Source organism: Geospiza fortis, unplaced genomic scaffold, assembly GCF_000277835.1.
Source record: "Geospiza fortis unplaced genomic scaffold, GeoFor_1.0 scaffold614, whole genome shotgun sequence".
Taxonomy (NCBI): Eukaryota; Metazoa; Chordata; class Aves; order Passeriformes; family Thraupidae; genus Geospiza; species Geospiza fortis.
The window spans coordinates 920,001-939,684 of record NW_005054488.1 but is presented as its reverse complement, the minus strand read 5'-3'; the positions used below and the strand labels follow the sequence as shown (position 1 = coordinate 939,684).

Below are 19,684 nucleotides of genomic sequence, written 5' to 3'. Positions count from 1 at the left end.
CATTACTAAACTTATTCCCAAGGTGGGGAGCTGTTCATTTTCTGCCACAGCCTCAGTCAGTCGGTGCCCTCATTGTATGGCAGTGTCTCTTTATAGTAGGCTTGAAACAGACAAGGCACTTGCTTCTCAGTGAAGATGTGGTTTTTAATTCTCATTAGTCCTTTATAAGTTCAGAAATGGCAGTGTTGTGTGAAACAACCTCCAAAATTTAAAGGTAGCAAGAAGTGACATTTCCTGTCGTTCTCTGCCCCATGTTGAATGTTCACTGATGCTGTAATTGAGTTCCTTGATTTTTGTTTCAGCACTGATTTCCATCGTATATAATTTAGAGCCCCTGAGTATGCTTCTCTTTGATATTTCAATTATATATGAAAATGAAAGCAAAGTGTTGTTCATGCTGCCTAAAAGCTTGTCCTTATTTTCTTTTTTTTAGCTTTGTCAGCAAAGTTGTGTACAGTGTATTGAGGTTTACCAGCTGTTTCAACTGGCATTGAATGCATTGAACCTTTCAGTTTTGTTGTCTTGGTTTTATTTAGGCTCAGGTTACAAATAAAATTTGAGTGTATTTATCTTTCAAAATGATATTGGATGGCATTAGGTTGGATCATTTTTTAGTGGATGAAATTTGTTAAAAGCATAGTACTTACTTGTATACTGCACATTTCCCAACCTTGTGATTGCTACCAAACTACTTTTAAAACTGTTCAGAATGCAAAAGTAAAACTGCAACATTTTCAGTAAATGCCATATTTAATATAGTGTCATAAGTAGTTAAAGGTATTTTATATAACATGGGATCTTTATATTTTTATTGCATGAGGACTAAGTGGATATTACAGTGTATTTCCTTCAGCCTGTTTGATCCCCTCCATGTGCACCATTTCTGCTGGCACTCAGGTAGTGTTGGCTGCTTGCTGCAGAAACAGCCACAACGTGAACAGAGCCAGAAGCATCTTTTTTGAGCTTCTGCAGAGTAGGTATGCACTCATGTCTTCTAAACAAAACCCGTGCCTAAAGTTTTCACAGGCACTGCAGTAAGCTTCTTCCCTCTCCAAATTTCTTGAAACATGGATCAGAATACCCAGAAGCTCCCAGTGCACATTGCTCCCAGTGTACATTGTCAGGGACTTCTCAGAGCACTTCTGCTGTGCTGCTTCTGGTGGATTTCACTGACATGTTTTAAGAGTTGGTTTGTCCTGGTCCTTGTACTGCTATCTACCAGTATTGCTTAAAATTTGACTAATTTAAAAGAGACAATGGTTTGTTTTTTTTTAACATGCTTGCAAGTGCCATGGGATTACCATAGTGGTTTAATGAAAGCCCATTCTGTTGGACATCTGTCAGCTTTTGGCTTTGTACTTGGCCAGTATGGGCTACATGAAGTCATCCTGTTGGACTGTGGAATTTGCAACACAAAGTTCCTTTCTCCTTTTTCTCAGGGTGGTGCAAATCAGACATAGCTCCCGAGCCCTGCAGCTCTGTCTGCTAGTCTCTTCTGATCACTTGGGGCACAAGTAGTTGTACTGAGGGATTTGATGGGATTCCCCCAAAGCCAATCTTTTAGTTGGCACCTGCTCTGCTAACACAATGTCTTTAGGGAGGGAGAAGTACGGGGCAGGCATCGGCAAATCCAGTGATTGGATCTTCTGGCTTCAGTGGTGTGGTTCTCTGTGGCTTTGTTCAGCTGCTGGAGGTCCACTGGATGCTGTGTGAGGAGCCAGGTATGTCTGAGGCTGGATTAGCAGAAGGACCATCTGGAGGCATTGAGGCTCTTCTCAGCTGAATGATGGCCCAGGATGCATGAGCCTTCAGCTTTGTGGCTGTCGGGCCTGAGTGCTTGGTTTGGTTTCCTCAGCTCAGTATCTGTGTGCCTGCAGTGCTCTGATGTGTTAGTGCCCACCTGAGGTTTCCTGAGTGTAGCAAAAATGTGTATTATATGTAATTTGCTGTTGTTATGGATGAGTGTAGAAGTGTATCAGTAACCTTAAAAAATCATGAGCTGCAGTCTGACAATCTTAAGCAAGCAAAACTAAGCCCTGGTTCTGCAAACTCATTTCATTTCCAAGTATCCTTCTCTCTCGTGCTGTCTGAGTAGGAAACAACTCTTCCATAATTCATAATTTAATTTCTTTTTTGTAATTACAGAAGAAACCTTGCCTGAAATACTGGCTTTGCCTTTTCTGCTTAGCTTTCCCATTCTCACTCTTTTATTATTTTGATTTTACTTTTATTAACATTCTTTGCAGACTCAGTGTTACATCAGCTTTGTGCTTTAAGTAATATGGTTTACTACAGCATACATTTTCACTTAGGCTATAAGCACAATCTGATATAAAGCCTTTTAATGTACAATTGCTCTACAGTTTTCTTGAATCCCATTTATGTGGTTTTATTCAATGATTATTTTTACTTGTTTTTAATATATAATATTGTCATGTGATTGAAGAGGTATTTTACCTACTTTGGAAGGCACACTGTAATTAAAAATGAACATATGGCACCCTTGAATATCCCCAAAAATGAGGTGTTTAAATGTATAGTTTCCACGTGAAAATTTTAGTAAGTTAATAAAGGAGGATTCCAGCCTTTGTTTTTAGGCAGTGTTTGTTGTGGCAGTCTGGAAGCGTGGCTCCCTGAAGTTTATTACATACAGCAAGTGTATTTGAAAGTGTATTTATTTACATACAAAAGATGATGCCAAACTGAAGATACAGTTTCAGCACTGGGCCTTTTAATGTTTTATACTTTTGTCAATGGTTAATATTTTAAGTGATTCCGCTTTTTTCTTCCCCACAAAGAGACATACAATTGTCCTTGTAATTTTAGAATACAGAGGTCAGGATATCTCTTGGTGCAACAAGAGGGGAGGGGTTACAGAAGAGGGCTTCATTCTGCTATACTGTTCCTAGAATAATAAGAGGTATTTTATTCGTGGAAGTCTGAAGTAAAATAAATATATCTACTAAGTATCACATTATCTTCATTCTCAGAATCATGCTCCCAGTTTTACTAAGTCTCTGTTCATGGAGCTTACTAACAGTATTTATATATCAAATTAATATAAAATTGGCTTTTCTTTGACTTGGAATGCTTAAACGTGGCTCTCAAATACGGTAAATTGAGAGGTTTGCATACTTGCTGTTTTGAGCCTCTCATCAGATCAGCCTGCAGTTTTGGCAGCTCTTTCAGTCCAAAGTGGGTTTACAATGTAAGCTAAATACAGTCTGACATACTCATCTGTATTTAATTTTGCATATCTCTGTGTGAGGATTGTGGTGTGTGTGAAGAACGTATGTGTGTGTGCTGAAACGCCCAGATGCATGCCCAGCAATAGCAGCAGCTCTTGGAGCAGCGGGAGCAGGGTAAATAATAAATAATAAATAATGAATGAGGAGGGTTCTTGCAGCGCCGGTGCCCGCCGCAGGACGCGCAGTGAGCTCTCCCCGGAGCGCCGCAGGCTCCGTGGGCGCTGCAGTCCGAGCTTGCCGGGGTGCTGGCTGCCGGCAGCGGGTCCGGGCTCCTCAGGGCGCTCTGAGTGTGCCCAGGGGCGCTGAGCTGCTGGCAGGGGCTCTCCTGCAGCAGCCGCAGCCTGTCACACAGTGCTCCCTGCCCTCTGGGGCTGCAGGGCTGCTGGCAGCACTGCCGCTGCATGAGATGCTGCGGGCCCTGGAAGAACCAGGCGGCGGCTGGCTGTTGGCAGGGTGGCGCTTAGTGATTACATGGGAAACTCCAAAACTATCTGCCAGCTAACAAATGACGGTGGTAGCTGGCTGCCCCTGCTAGAACAAACGCAAGCACTTGCAAAGAGTAAAGGACACTTCCTTAGCAGTGAACTGTTGCTGAAGGGGCAGTGTGGGTGGGCTTCGGCCCTGGCTGCCCTTTGCTGCTCCTGTTCAGCGCCCGTGGAGAGGCGAGAGTCACTGCGGGGCTGGCGGCTGCTCTGCCCTGACCCCTGCCCAGGGCTGAGGGGCAGCGAAGGAGAGCCCAGGGCCGAGGGGCAGCGAGGAGAGCCCAGGGCTGAGGAGTTGTCAGGGGGAGCCCAGGGCTGAGGAGTTGTCAGGGAGAGCCCAGGGCAGGCGCTCGATGGCTTTCCTATGGAAATGTTTCACATCTTACACGCTGGGGTATGGAATGTGCCCACTTCTAGCGTATGCAAACAGCAGATCTTTTTAAGGCCTTGATTACAGGTCCACACAACCTGAATATTTCTTTAGCATAAATAGATCTTACATGCATTTATGTAGAAATGCTAACTATAAATGTTTGAATTTTCATGTACCACGAGGCAACCATATTTATGAAGACCCTACTTAACCTTTTGCTTTTAATCTTCTGGCTGTATTTTTAACATTTCTTAAACTTCACATGAAATTCAGTAGCACACATTTACAGCAAGAACAGGTTACTTATTAGATTTCACCTAAGTATTTAATTTATTCCATTGAAAGTTGAAGGATTTAGTATAAATCTTTAAGGAAAAAGGTCTTTGAGCCCTATATTTTTGCTTTACCTAACATAATTCCTTATGACTTTCCTACTGATTCTGTTCTAATTATGTCTAGAAGTCCATGTTTCTCCTTTCCTTTTTTTGCTATATTCTTTAATGGAGCTGATGACAATTAGATGAAAATTTAAGTTCATTTACAATATATTAATTCTTTGGCTAATTGGAGATGTGAATAGTTTAAAAAATTAAACACGAAACTTTGCATTTTCAATTTAGACAAAAGTTCTCTACAATGTTTAAGGTAAAAGTCCTCAGAAAATGAACTTCCAGCATGAAGTATGATTGCTATGTAGGAATGTCAGAAATACTGCATGATGAGTTTGAGTGGTTCCACAGGTATATTTGGGGGTTTCTTCTGTGTAAAAATAAATAGGGAAAATCTCAGGGAATTTCTGCATAGGACTGCAGAGGAATATGCCCTGAATAGCAGACTCTCCTCATCTCATGCACGATTCTGCAGATCCCAGCCCTGCAGGAGACTGTAATTTTCAGTTGTCTTCCCTGCATGCCATCACATACAGCCTCCCTTGTTCCATTTGGTAGCTGCTACTTTTAACAAATTGGGGCTTTTTTCTCTCTTGTAGCACGGGAACCCAGGATCTCCACGCTTGTGCTGTGAGTCTAATCACAGAGCCCAAGTAATGCACTGATTTCTCACTCTGCAGATCCATCTGTGGAGTAAATGGCTCTGCAAGGGCCCCTTTCTGGCAGCCCTCAGTGTGAAAGCATCATTCAGGCGCTCTTCTCTTTTGTGTGCCTTCCCCCACAGTGCTAACAACAGAAGCTTTCTCAACTAGAGTAGATCTCTAGCTAGCCATAGTGAATTTTTAAATAGCAGTTGAGTGTTTGAAACATTTAGTTATTCTGGGAATACCACCTTAGAGCAGTTTCGTGCTGTTGGTATGTTTTGCTCGGGAGTGACTGAATTCACCCAGTGAGGTGCTGGCATCAGCTGCCATTTGCTGTGATGATCCCCTGAACCTCCTGTGTTCCTCCCTCTTACCTTCTAGTCCTCTGTACAGACTGGACAAGTATCAACGGAATTCACACAGTGTGGACTCCCTGCACACACAGGATGCTGCAGAGTGTTCACTGGAAGTATTTGTAAATTTGAGAACTTGAATTAGACCTTTCACTGCACGTGTTGAAGTGCCTCCCAGCCTCCTAGATTCACATACTGCATCACAGCATGGTGTTAAATTAAATTAATTACTCTGGATTACAAAGGGATTAACTAATACAATTAATACATAATTACATTTTTTGGTCTGTTTGGGGTTTCAGCATTTAACTTCCATTTAGAAGTACAGTTTTGAGCAGAGCCACATCCATAGCAGGTGTGTTATTTGAAATTACCAAGCACTGCCTGGTTCAGAGCTGAAGTCTTGGATAAGTAACCGGGTTCTAAGGTTTCTGTCTGTAGGCCAAGTTCTGTCCTGGGTCCACCCATATTTATCTCAAGCTGCTTCCTTGTGGGGAGCTACATAGAAATGTTAAAGTTATGTGGGAGTGAAAATCAGGGAACTCAATCTTCATTGCCCATCCAGTGTGATACAAGAGTGTGCTTGGTTTTCTGTTAAAAGAATCATCACAGCATGTCTGTTCTATGAGGGATCATGAACAGTATCATAGAAGTTTTCCACAGGAGTGTGCCAACACAGCAAGCTTAATTTTCCTGTTCTGCCTTCCTTATCTGTCCATGGTACAGCAGAAATAAAAGGAGAAAGCATGAGGGTACTGGATGGCATGGAGTGGCTGTGAGGACTTGAAAGACTTTTTTATAGAAATACAATTCTTTAGTTGTCATATATATTTTAAATATATATTTTATGTATATGTATTTATAATGCTGTTTGATTTGAGTGCTGTTACACTCCTCTTAAGTGTACAGGAGTCTGTTTGTGTAGCACGCTGTGCATTAAAATACCACCTCAAAAGCCCCAGTAAGCTTGTGTTTGGTTCCTTGAGAAATGCAGGATGTGCCTTTGCTGCGCCACTTTAGAACCTGCACGCACTCAGTCTGTCCCTCGGTATGGCAGAATGTGAGTGGCTTGGTGCTGGACATGTTCCCCTATTTATGGCTGCTGTTTAAGACTGTAACTTTCAGATTTAAAGTACAGCTAAGAGTTTTAAGCAATCTGAATGAGAAGGACTGTCTCAGCAACTGTACTATATTTTATTTTGAATTCTCTTCTCCCTCCATCCCCTTCCTCTTTCTCATAACGGCATATAATCTCCAAACAATTTATATAATAGTTCATCATAGGAAAGTCTTGTGCTGCTGCAGTAGAATGAGGTTTTCTCCAACTAATTTTCTATTTTCCTGCTGTAAAACTGCCAGAACACTTTGGTGAAAGGTAGATGGATATTCAATTAAAAGCTAGTATGGACTAGAAACTTAGAAAATTGCTTCTTAGTAAAAGGCAGATTAACCTCAAGCATACTTCTTGCTGTCAGTTCAATAGTATTGCTCTATTTCTACTCATGTTTGTCTTTCCTTCCTGCATCATCTGTGAATGACAGTAGCATCTGATTAAAAGAAATTTAATGGTTTTTTTTACTCCCTGCTGATTCCTTGGATAGTTGAAATACAAACCAAAGTACTACTGGCCTTTAAGGTTTCTCTATCAAGTTTTAAGACTGTCATATTTCAATTATGAAGTGCCTGTGGTGTTTGGTTTTTGCATTAGAAGAAGTAAGTGATGGTTGTTAGTTAGTGATGGTTGTACTTGCTCTGCAACACGCTGGGTATGGCATGCACTTCCCGGGACACTTCTCCCCAAATAAGTACTAAAAAAGTATGCGTGTTTTTTCAGGATCACCTTGGAGTCATGCTGGACTTTTCTAATATTCCCAATGTGAAAAAGTAGGAGAAAAACTGATATAAGGAGATACTTGTCTTACCTATCAGAAAGAACCATTAAAAATTTAGAATAGTGTAGGTTGCTCATCTTCTCTCATGACTGGATTCCAGTAACTTTCGAGAGAATTTATTATCCCAGGGATAAAGATCCCAGCTCTGTCCTTTGAGACAACCTGGCCATCCTCCACACCTTCAGCTGACTGGCACCAGGGTTTTGGAGATTAAAATGTGCAATATTCTGATGCAGGGATGTGGGTTGGAGACAGCCCCACGACACAGCCCACGGAGCAGCCTCAGCAAACAGCCATGAGTTTATTCTGGCTGCCCTTTTCATTGGCATCTCCTGGCTCAGAGAGCTCAGGGGATGGGAGCTCTCCCTGCCCAGCTCTCCAGCCACCGGTGATTCTGCCTCCAGCTTGAGCAGGGTTCCTGAGGTCTCTGCTGCCTCCCCTCCAGAACGAGCCAGGCCAGCCAGGCTGGGTTTGTCTTGGCCAGATTTATCTTGTTCAGCTACAGACTAATACAATATGCATATTCCAGCAACATCGTTCTTTCTGAGATTTTAGGGTTATTGGGATCTGCAAATTTCAGCGTTTCAGTGTTTTTTCTAACAATTAAAGGGTTATGCATTCTAAATTCTGGGTTTTTTAGACTGTTTGATGTATGCTTGTCTAGAATGAAATTTAAAATTTGTTTTGCAGTATTACAAGCTATATGTAACTGAATGCCAAAAAAGGGTTATGCTGAGAGGCTTTAAATTCTAGGCTGTTCCTGCATATTGATTGGAAAAGGGTAATTGACACAAGAAGGAGAGCCCTTAGTACTCCAGTTGTAGCAGTGGAGGTTGAGGTAATTAATTTCTTAGGAGGCACTTCACATCTCACAGCATTAGATCCATAGGGAGTATTCCATGAGGGCTTGAAGAGAAGGAAAATGACAATCTCATATTGAAGCTGTTGAGGAAAAAACCTTCTCTATAATGAGAAACAGTTCCACATGAAAGAGTCCCCATTCGCTCGCTTGCATATGATTTTCTGTACCCCTTTTTAAAAAATATGCTTACCTGTTTTCACAGAAATAGGTTTTCTTGAGCCAGGTGTCTGAAAAAATCACACTGGGGTGGGTGTGTTAAGAGTAGAGAATCTGTGTCACTGAGTGGAGGTAGTGATTTTCAACTAAAAAGTATTTGTGGGTTATTCATTTGTGTTTCCCATACTAAAAAAAGAAAGGTAATAAATATACTTCTAAATTAATTTCCCTTTCCAGCCTTTTGCTGTACAGTAAAAATAGGCTTTGAAATGGTGCATGAAAAGGCCTGGGAGCTTTTACCTTTTCACAGGATAAGTGTCAGAAATGTCAGGTACTGGCTTAACAGCCTTGTCAGAGGATTCCTTGAATAACTTCTGAAATGTTCATGTAAGAGATTTCTCAGGCAGTGAATGCTGTGCATATAATTGTTCATGCATCTAAATAGTTCCATGTTTCAGTGAGGTTGCTTGTGCTCAAGGAGTTATTCCTATCCACTTCCAGGATGGGGAACCAGGAGGTCTTCAAAACCTTTTGTTTGAAGGCGTGACGCATCCATGAGAAGAACTGTAAACAACCAGTTCATTTCTGAGTTCCAGCCTGACACAGGCTTCTCCTCTGAGTCCTGCAGGTTTGGAGAAGGTCATTGTTTTGTTCTGGCGTATCTAACCAGACATGGCACCTCCAACAAGCACTCTTGGTTTTTACTTGGACATTGCCCTTTGAGGAACAAGCTGAAAATTTGAAGGGTAAAATAATATTGAAATTAATGCTGCCTTTAAGGGACAAATCCCAGGGCCTAGTGGTATCCAGAATGCTACAAGGGAATGCAAGGAAGTTCTGCCCCACACTTGGCATTTCTCACACAGCCAAACAGTCATATTGGAATTTTTTCTCTCTGTGTGACCTTCAAGGTAACAAATCCTTTGTCCCCTCCTAGCAAAGAATGTAGGAAGTGGTATTAGTTTCGTTTAGTTACTGGTGGCTGAAGCGTGGTGTTAACCAGTTCTGGCAGCTGTGAACCAGCTGGGATAAATGAGGACTGCAACAGGATGGAACTGATCTTCCCTTATAAAGGCTTGTGGCTTCTTTGGGGCTTTCTGAGACTGATGCTTGTAGATGCCTTTACTTTGTTGGGTGCCACAACAGGATTTGAAAGATCAGGGTTTCTATAAGCTGCGTATGAAAAAAAAAATCCTGTCATTGCACAAAAAATTGAGGTGTGGTAATGCCCCAAGTAATGACAAGATTGTTTCGTCATGCAAAATAAATTGTAAAATTGTTTTTATACAATGTTGTTATAATCTCATGGTTTTGATTAGAATTCACAGTGACTTTATAAATGAAAAGGAGAACCATTTATACATTCCATATGCAAAAAAAAAAAATCATGGTATGTTACATGCTCAGTTGTAACAAGACACATAAAATGCTTGGTGTCTCTGTGACTTTGCTTTAATGTCCTACCTAAGTTGTGTGAGAGTTTGTTTTTTGGGTTTTTTTTTTTTTTAATTAAGGTGCAAGGTACAGGGCCCTCTAATTGCTGTGTAGGATTATTTGCAGTCAACACAGAGGCTGAAACAGTCAATCATTTAATTAGAGCTCTGACATTTCTTAAGTTATTGCAGTATTGATTGGTGTTTACCTTTTAGCTTGGCTTCTTTTTTTAATATTTCTCTAGAGAACTGATTTTGATAAATGTGCTAGTCTTTTTTTAACTAAGACTGTTCTTGGATACACAGAACTATATCACAAGCCGTTTAGCACAGAGTCATGGTACAGCTGCTGGAGACAATTGACAGAGGGCAGGTTTAGCCCAGATATGGGGAAGAAATTCTTCCCACTGAGGGAGATGAGGCCCTGAGGCAGGGTGCCCAGAGAAGCTGGGGCTGCCCCAGGATCCCTGGCAGGGTCCAGGGCCAGGCTGGATGGGGCTTGGAGCAGCCTGGGACAGTGGGAGGTGTCCCTGCCATGTCAGGGGCTTGGAATGAGACGGGCTTTAAAATCCCTTCCAACCCAAACCATTCTGTCATTGTGGGATATACAAAGAAAATCATGCTAGAAGATTGGATTTTTTTTTCTATTTTTTCCTCCCAGGATTGTTCAATGACTATTTTGGAACAAACACATCCCATGAAACAAAATATATGCTTAACTTCTGGCCACAGACCTTTAAATACGGGAATATTGGCCTAAGTGCTAGAAGAGATTAGATGATCACTCAAGTAGTTCTGCCCATATCTTTGTTATACTACTGATCAGTACAACTATCAGGTAAACATCTGTGGCCCTTCAGAAGTATCAATAAAGTCAAAATAAAGCCCTTCTCAGAGTATCTATATCGTCCTTTAGGATCAACTCAGCACAGCCCAGAGCTGATGGGATCCCTGCAGTCTCTGTTGCCGCTGGCAGCTGTTGGCATGGACCCACCGAGGCTTGGCCCAGCCTGGTTCCTGAGTCCTGCAGGGCTGGGCAGATGCTGTGGTTTGCACCTGTGTGCCTTGGGGTGCAGAAGGCTCTGTGCAGTGCCTGCCAATGTCACAAGCCCCTGCTGCTGTAAATGAGCTCCATCAAAGGCAGTGGTGGTGGGGCCACGTGTTTCAGCTGAGAATCTGCCCGTACCTGTGTCCTGCTTTCAATGGAAATCCAGCAGGAAAGATTTTCTGCACATGTGGTTTTTGAGACATTCAACTAATGCTGTTTGCCAGTGTGTGAAATAGATGGGCCTGTATTATTTGCAGTACCCAGCATTTATCTTCAGGCTATCCAGTGTTAATTAAAAATACTTATTTTCACTCAGTGGAATATTAATAACACTGTGACTTAGTGCTTGTAAAATGTTTCAAATGTTAAAAATGCATTGAAATAGGAACTAGATATTGCTTTCAGGATCTTCACAAGGGAGCCATGTAGCTTGTAGTTATTACATATATTTTACAGGAAAAAACAGTAGGTGAGTGCAGGATAACTGAAAGGCTCAACTGTCTGATTTTTAAAATCCAGACCGAGAATAATGTGCATAATTTTCCTAGTGCTTTTCCTAATTCAGTCCCTCTGTACAAGAAGGACCTGTTTCACAATAGGTGTGTTTGTTTGAGGTATGGCAGTCACTGGAAGGATTTAATTGCCAAGCAGATGCGGAGTATTTCAAGTGCAGACGTGTGGGTTCCAGCCCTGGGGAGTGGGACAGCTGCACTCTGCTGAGTGTGGAGGTGCTGAGGTCACCTGTGCCAGCATTTCAATGGGCACTTGGCAAATGTTACATCTGCTGGTTTTGGTTATTCAAGAGCGGAACCCTCTGGTGTAGCCCTGGGGCTGTGGTGTCAGATCCAGGTGCAGTGTGAGGCTGCAGGGGAGCACACACCCACAGAGAGACTTCAGCTCCCCGGGGCCAGGGGGCTTTACCCGGGAGAGGCAGGAGACGGCAGCTGGGGGCCAAGGTGTTTGAGTGTTCCCACAGGAGACTTTGTAGCCAGCTGTTCCCCTGACTGCAAAAGACTGCACGTGGTTTAGAACTCTGTGTAAGTAGGATTTATCCAAACAGTAGTGTGGGGCTTTTGATGTTTAAGTTTCTTTAGGGAAGAATGAGAGTCTGCAATAATGAGGTTACCTGCAGTCTGGACTTGTCCATATTCCACAGCCTGAAGCTGCATTTACAGTGCATTTGTAGTGTATTTCATTTCTTAGGGAAAACATGAGGTGAAGAATAACTTCATGTATAGTTAGATTTGCTTTCTAGACATTGACTATTATGTTAAGAATTTGAAAATAAAGTATTTTTGTCTTGTTCACTATTCAATATTTTATGCCACTTGCTGCCTGAGGTTATTTCAGAATAGCTGCTTCAAAGGTTTAGGTTAGCTGAAAGCCAGTTGTATCATTAGTGGCCACCTTTGAAGTTACAGATTACCAGAGAATTTGAAAAATATCCCAGTATTTTACAATGATTTTGTCTTTATAGAAAAATAGGCTCTAAATATAAAACTTTCAAAGGCTATGCCAGTGCATTTTGTAGTCCGAAAATGCACAGGCATAAGCTGAGTTGTATCCACCGAGTTTTTCCTGACCCTGTTTACCTGGCAGTTCAGAAGGGATCATTTCGTTCTCAAGGTTGACAAGAGCTTGCAAAGCATAATAGAGGAGTCATTATTTACTTTGGTTCCTCTGCAAGCCTTGATACAAGAAATGATGGCATTGCTGTGGAACAAAGTGAGTATCCACCTCCAGGGATTCCTTGAAGGTTTTAAGGTGAAGTTCAGACCTTTCTCCAAGACCTGGTTTTGATCATCTATTCCCTGCAAAGATTATAGCCAGTTTCAGAGATAGAAGTCATAGGAGGTTTTCTAAATCTCCCCGAAAATACTAGTTCAGTTTTTAAAGTAGTTTTTCCTTTCAGTTGATGCAGAATGTGCTAATAATTTCAAGGCATTTATGACATTGCACATTCCATTTTAATGTAAGAGTTCTTTTCTTGACACCTCTAGTCTTAATTTTAATATTAAGCATATTGTCCTGTTCACAGGTTTCTTTAATTGGAGATTGAAGTATGATACATAGATAATAAGCTTATACTCTTGGGTGCCTACCACGATATTACTACTTCCATATTAATTTTAATGTTATTTATAAAATAACACAGGCATGTCCATAATAAAGACTTCCTGGTGTTTGGTAGATGCTATGGTCATTGTTCACAGCTATTGCTTAACATTTATGAGAGCCTGGTTCTTTGTGCTGTAAATGTCATGTGTGCTGGCTTTGTGTAAAGCACCATTTGTGGTTCCTTCCTTTAGGCCGGGGCAGTCCGAGGCAGTCAGCAATGATAGCTTGCTTTAGGCAAACAAACTTCATCACACATTTTGTATTTTCATGTTGTTTCTGTACTAACAGGAAAAAAAAATCCAAACCAGCTAGTAGGCACAGAAGTATTATGGTGATATTGTAGGGAAAAAAGGCTGAGTGAAGGGTGAAGTACACTTTTCAAATAGGTGACCATGAAAGAAGCACTTTGCTTATAGGTGGAAATAAAAAAATTAAAATTGTTTACAAAGTAAAACTGATTCTCTTCAGACCTCTCAAATATCTCAAGAGCTCAGTATTCTAGATGCTGAGGATGAATGTGCTGTGGAATGAAGAGGTTGCCCTTTCATGGACAGTGTTTGCATTGCAACAGCTTGGACATTTTGAAACTCACCCATTCTGTTTTACAGAAGGAAAATGAACACTACAGACAAAAGCATAACCACACTGCATTGTGGGCACCTGAATTTATACACTGTTTGTAGAGAGAGAGAGCATTATTTTTCACATGAATAGGGTATTAATGGATTGCCATAAATATTACTATTGTCATTGTTGTTATTACTATTATTAATCATTATCATCACCATCATCATCATCATCACCATCGTCACTATCATCATAATTCTATTCATGTTGTTGATTACACTGGAAGTATTACAGCAATTCAGTAGTTAAGAAGTGTTTATTTTGTTCCTGTATACTGCTTCTAAAGCTTATGTTTTGATTCAGCAAATTATGCTTAACATCGCAAATTGGCATTCTGTGAACATTGTGGTGCTGGCTCTTGAAATGTATGAAAAATTTGAAAAATCCTCCAGCATGTGTGATTTACCAAATGCTCTGATGCACTGGGGACACAAAGGATGCGCTTGCTGAGGGGTCCCAGACAACCACTGATTGTTTCCTGTCCCTCTGATTGCAGACTGACAAGGCAGAGAGAAGCAATGCCCTGAATGTTGCCATAGACAGTATGTGCAAGAAGACCAGAGACCTCCGCAGACAGGTGAGACCTGGGCAAATGAAAGGTACAAAAAGGTCTTGAGGGATTCTTTTCAATTTTCTATTTTCAGTTTATGTGTTTTGAAAATAATATTTTATTTTCCATAATAAAAATATATTGAAGACAATTGCACATTCCACAGAATATTTACATACCAGTTTTCAAAATTCTGGGAGAAAACCCTGCCAAATGATCCTGGCTGAATATATCTGTATGTATGCATGTCTAAATATATTTGCTGTAGATATATAGAAGTAATGTACTCTAGCCATCAAGATTTGTTTAATTTTCAATAAGTTTGAATTGTTACTGGTTGTTGGAACAGACACCTTGAAGGAACTACTGAGTCACTATGTGTGGCTCTTTACAGCTGTGAGAACTCTTACCTCACAGGAGGGTCCCTGGAATGCCCAGTCCACTGTCTACCCCCCATTTTACATCCCAGTGTCCTAAAACCAATGTGAGACAAGGACCAGAATCCACAACTTCAGTGAAGGGCAGAAGGTTAGCAGTAGACAGCTGTTTTTATACCCTTTCTCTATAATAAATGTCTTTGAGAAAAACTGCAGAATATGCTGGAGGTGTATAATGTGCCCTTTCGAAAAGAAAACCCCTAGGCAGTCAGTAGTTCTTTCAGCCAGGCTGCCCACCCAAGTGCACGAAAGTTTACAGCTACAAAGAACATGAGCACACCTCTTTCACCCCGTCTGCAGCTCGGGCTGTTGATCAACTCCCTGGTGGAAGACTATCCCTCCCAGCTTTGTGTTCAGTCTTGCAAGCCAGCCTGTGCTTCAAGATGAGGAATAAATTCCTTCCTGCTCAAATAATCAGCCAGGGGAGGCCTTGAAAAATGAGAAGAGTATAATATAAATACAGTGTTTACAACCAAGTAGCTATCCAGTTTCTGCTTACATTCTGTCCAAGATGTGTTCAGTGCGGAGACCTGCATCACCAGCTCAGTGTGTCTAGGAACCCTTCCATTCATTTCCTTCCATGAGTTAATTAAACTCCAGCTTAAAACACTTTATCGACTCTGTTACAGTGGTTAAAAGCTGTTAACTGATTCAATTTGTGTCTTTCTGTAAACCTTTAGAAAATGTTCAGGCTGAATGTAATCATGCCAAATTTATAGTCAATCTAGAACCAGTAATTTCCTTTTACCAGAACAGCTCTGTGCTGCTTGACATTTTTTTCCACTGGAAAGCATTTATGAGAAATATTTTATATCTTTCCTCCAGTTCTATGTTCATACATATGAATTGCATAAGAATTGTTTTAGGAAGAGTGTTTACTGCATGCCTAATTCCTGTTCTGGGGGACATGAAATTGTGAATTTTGTGCTTGCAGATATTGCAGTAGAGTCTTATTTGCTTTCACATACAAACATTCATTACTCTCTCTCCCAGCAGTTTTACAAGAAACATGAAAAGTGTTGTTTGCTCTACTCTTGCAGCTTTCCTAATACTGTATTTTTAATGGTACTGTGTACCTTTGCTGGCATTGTGTCAGGCACTCTCAGTGCTTTCAGGGCTGTCCTCACTGGGACTGCCTCTGCAAAATTTGGGTTAAAGATGAGACCTTATAAAGCTGTATTTTTAAAATCTCTTCAGTAGTGCCCCATAAGCCAAAGCATCAGAGAGGTGCTGTCCCAGCCTGGCTGTGGGTTGTGCCATGGGCCCCTTTGGAGCACGTTTGCACATCACAGCAAGGGGAGTGAAGGAAGCCTTGTGTCTGCCAAGACTGAAGGCAAAAGTAGCTGTCCCCAGAACAGGATCTTCTGGGAGTTGTAGAAACTCTCCAGCTTTTCAAGGGAACTTACTTGCATTCATCTGGGGATTCTAAGCTGTTCAGCTTTGTTTTGATTTGTGCTTGTGCTGGAGATGTGTGTGTCATTTCTGCGTGTGCAGCTTTACCTGGATCACTGCTTCCCTGCTGAGGAGAGCTTACAAATATTTAGGAAGGAATTGCCTATTCATTCCAATTTGTAATTATGTGAAATTACCATACTCAGTTCTTGCCTCCCAGTTCTTTCCCAGTGTAGCATGAATGGACTGCACAGATGTTTCTCCTGTGGTTGTTCTGCAGTTCTGGCTGGTTGGTTGCTTTAATAAATGTTGTTCCTGGTGATATTCTTATATTTTTATGTAACTTCTTCATCATGGGTAGCTGTTTCTGGACAAAAAAGACATGGCCTTCCTGGCTGCCCTTTGAGAGGGGAAAGGGAGATCCCTCAGCAATAACTGCTCCGAGCTTTGCCCAGGACTTTTGCCAGGGTAGTCTAGCCAGGCAAGAGGTGAGTAGAGGCAAACAGAGTTTTCTGTGCTCATCAGTACTGATGTTGAATAGTGTTACAAGCAGCTGCTGGCATTTTTTTCTCTACCCTGCACTGTTTTTGACAACCTTACGCCTCATGTTTTATAAATGACGTGTTCCTGTGTTATTTTTGAATGCATTTTGATATCAAAACCAAAAATTGTCCATGCTTCTGTAAGAGTCTGCTCAAAGGGTAAGACCTTGCATCTTAAGAAGAAAACAATTTGTCAGACATCATCCTCCCCCTCCTTTCCCTCTTCTACTGGTGTCTTTTTCGCTTAAAAATATGAGAAGAAGTTTAATTATAGCACAATAACTTCCCTAGCATTGCGTGCTGGCACTACTGGTGCTGTCCTTTGTTCATATGCCTCCCTTCTGCCTGCTTAGCTTTTAGCATTTTGCCCTACAGGTGGCCAGAGTCAGAAACAGACTTACTGAGTCATGGAAGAAATGCTCGTTAGAATTAGCATGAAAAGAAATAGATATTGCCTCAGATATCCCTTTTTTCTTTTTTCTTTTCCTTTTTTCTTCTATGTTGTATTTCTTTGTTCTTTAATGCTACACAAGCCATCCTTTGCAACTCTCAGCTTCGTGTATTCCTTTGCAGAGCTGCAGCAGGAACATAATTTCAGACTTGTTTGTGTTCAGCGAAGACACAGCATTATCTTTGTTTTTTGAAGAAGATGCAATTTGCTGTGTAATTGCAGGGTAGAGCATTTCTTAGAACGAAACAGTAATGATAATTTCTGTGTGAAAGGTTAATTAAGCCAAGAAAACCAGTGAAAAGCTGTAGCAAAGAATTATGCAATGAGAGATAAAATTAGGCTGCTGGTTTGAAATTGGGTATCTCAAGCTCACCACAAATGTGCCTGAGGTTGTTGTAGTGACAGTATGCTTAGGCTGTGAAAGTCCTGCAGTCTGGGCTGTACAGAACTCCAGAATATTTCTGCTGGAGATAATCAATCGTTGGCCGTGGATATGATGGTTCCACTTGTTGTTGTTGTTTCTTGTAAATTGAAATCTTAATTTTTAAATTGTGACTCTTCAAGGTCACATTTATGTACCTAATTTTAAACAGGCAAGAATATCTGTTTTCTTCAGTGGAGCCTTTACAACAGAGAAGTCTTAGTAGGTAACTTGGTAGGACTGGAGGTTTGATGTATTTTATTTCCGGTAGTGAAGCTTTCTAATAGTTTTTTGTTTTTTAATTTCAGCCTGAATGAAGCTGAGAATGTAAGAAATCCTATTTTGTATTGGAATCCCACAGCCTCTGTATTTGTAAATTACTTTGGAGAACATACAGTGTATCCAGACAGTATATCCTAATGTGATGGCTGCAGTAGGTTAGACAAAGAAACCATTCCAAACATGAATTGCCTGTGTTTGTTTGGAAGGTTTGTGTCCCTCTGGTGAGTCAAGGAGAGCTGAGTTTAGGTGAGGCTATCCAAAAGCTAGTGGTAGAATTCATAGTCAGATCTTGTCTGATAATCAGCAGATTTCTCCACTGTTCTTTCTGCTCTACATGGTCACTGCTCTACCTACAAACACAGCAGCAGCATCAAAAAGATTGTGGTTTTTTTCCTCTTTTTCTCGTGGTAGGAGTTTTTACTTCTACTGAGTTTTCACAGAGATACATTGGAGCAAAGCGCCAAGTGAAAACAGTACTTTGGCAACAGTGTGATAAGCTTCAAAACATTTAGTGTCCTTTTCTGTTCCAATCAATATCTTTCCTATATATTGTAAAAATACTGCATTTGGAGTAGGAAATTCCGTGCATTTGATAATTAAGCTGCATTTCATGTATTGTTCCAGTTGGTATGTTTGTTGTAGTGCTGCATGATCTAAATGAACAGCTGTCATGTGTAGGTAACATGCAAAATAACCTCTTAAGTAAGTAACGTCCCAGTGATGGGTTACAAGCTTCTGTGAAGCTAATTTAAGACACGTAATTTATAGCAGAATGTTATACTTCTTTAATAATTTAAGTTAGAAGTTCAAGAACAATTAATTTAAGCAGAGAAAATTGAAGTCCAGCCTCATTTATAGATCTTCTTGCTCTATTAATACATTATCAGATGGCACAATCAGTAATCTCATTGACATAATTACCATGAAGGCTGCCATTCTGCAAACCAGGCTGTGTTTCCCAGAAAGAAAATACTTGGGTAATTTTGCAATTACGAAATCATGGCATGCAGCTATTTTGTGAGTACAAACATGATTGAATTAATATTTTCTTTGTAAAATTAAATAGCCTTCTCCCTTGGCATCTGAATTACAAGGGAGAATACCCAGGAGATATGAGGTCTGGGCTAACTAATTTTTCACATGTGCAATCACTTAAGTAGCCTATTCATCAGGGAAGGGGAATATTTGTTTGGCTCCCTTGATTTCAAGAGAACCAGTATATGACGTAGTGTTTTATGTATCTGTACAAACACTTACAAACAGGCACATTTACCTAGTGGCATATTAAAGTTTTCCTTAAAATTAAATACAGTTTTCTGTATTTAATACACGAATTGTAGCTGCCATAGGTTTCAGACCCATGGTGTGAATAATGCATGAATACAGTGTGTATGTGTCTGTGTTACAAATAGGAATGGACAATAATTCCAGCAGACTTTAATGGATACTCCAGTTAGCAGGTGCTGATGTACTGCTTTCTTTTGCAGCTCCGGAAAGCCATTATAGATCACATCTCAGACTCCTTCTTAGACACCACTGTTCCTCTACTAGTTCTCATTGAAGCTGCTAAAAATGGAAGAGAGAAAGAAATAAAGGAATATGCTGCTATATTTCGAGAACATACCAGCAGGCTTGTGGAGGTATGTTTGATGGAATTGCACTTGTTTGGAATATGTGGTGTAAGGGACTTGCCACTGAACACTCCCTTTGCTGGCAGATATCAAAAAATGTTTAAGGCTGGCATTTCAGGAAGGAATAAATAAGTGGCCTTGGGTAATAGTAAATGTACTCCATTTTCTTATAATGGTATGTAGTAAGACAGAGTGCTTTGTCCTTGCATAGCATTTCTTTGCACAGAAATTAGATGGTGTGGAATGGTAATTGGAGACATCAGTGTAAGCCTTTCCACCAAGGTGTTCAGTGGGCACTGGACTGAATGTGTGTTTCTGGGAGTATTAGCTCACAGTGTTCAGGATCCTGCTGC

The 19,684-nt window shown here is 40.8% G+C and overlaps 1 protein-coding gene across 1 annotated transcript in view; it reads left to right on the top strand.

Moving 5' to 3' along the window:
- Positions 1–19,684, top strand: part of CTNNA3 (catenin alpha 3) — a 417,013-nt gene that overhangs the window by 228,993 nt on the left and 168,336 nt on the right. Inside the window, exons 8-9 of the mRNA XM_005428499.2 lie at positions 14,122–14,202; positions 19,188–19,340. Of these exons, the coding sequence (XP_005428556.2) occupies positions 14,122–14,202; positions 19,188–19,340 (234 nt within the window). The remainder of the gene's footprint in view (positions 1–14,121; positions 14,203–19,187; positions 19,341–19,684) is intronic.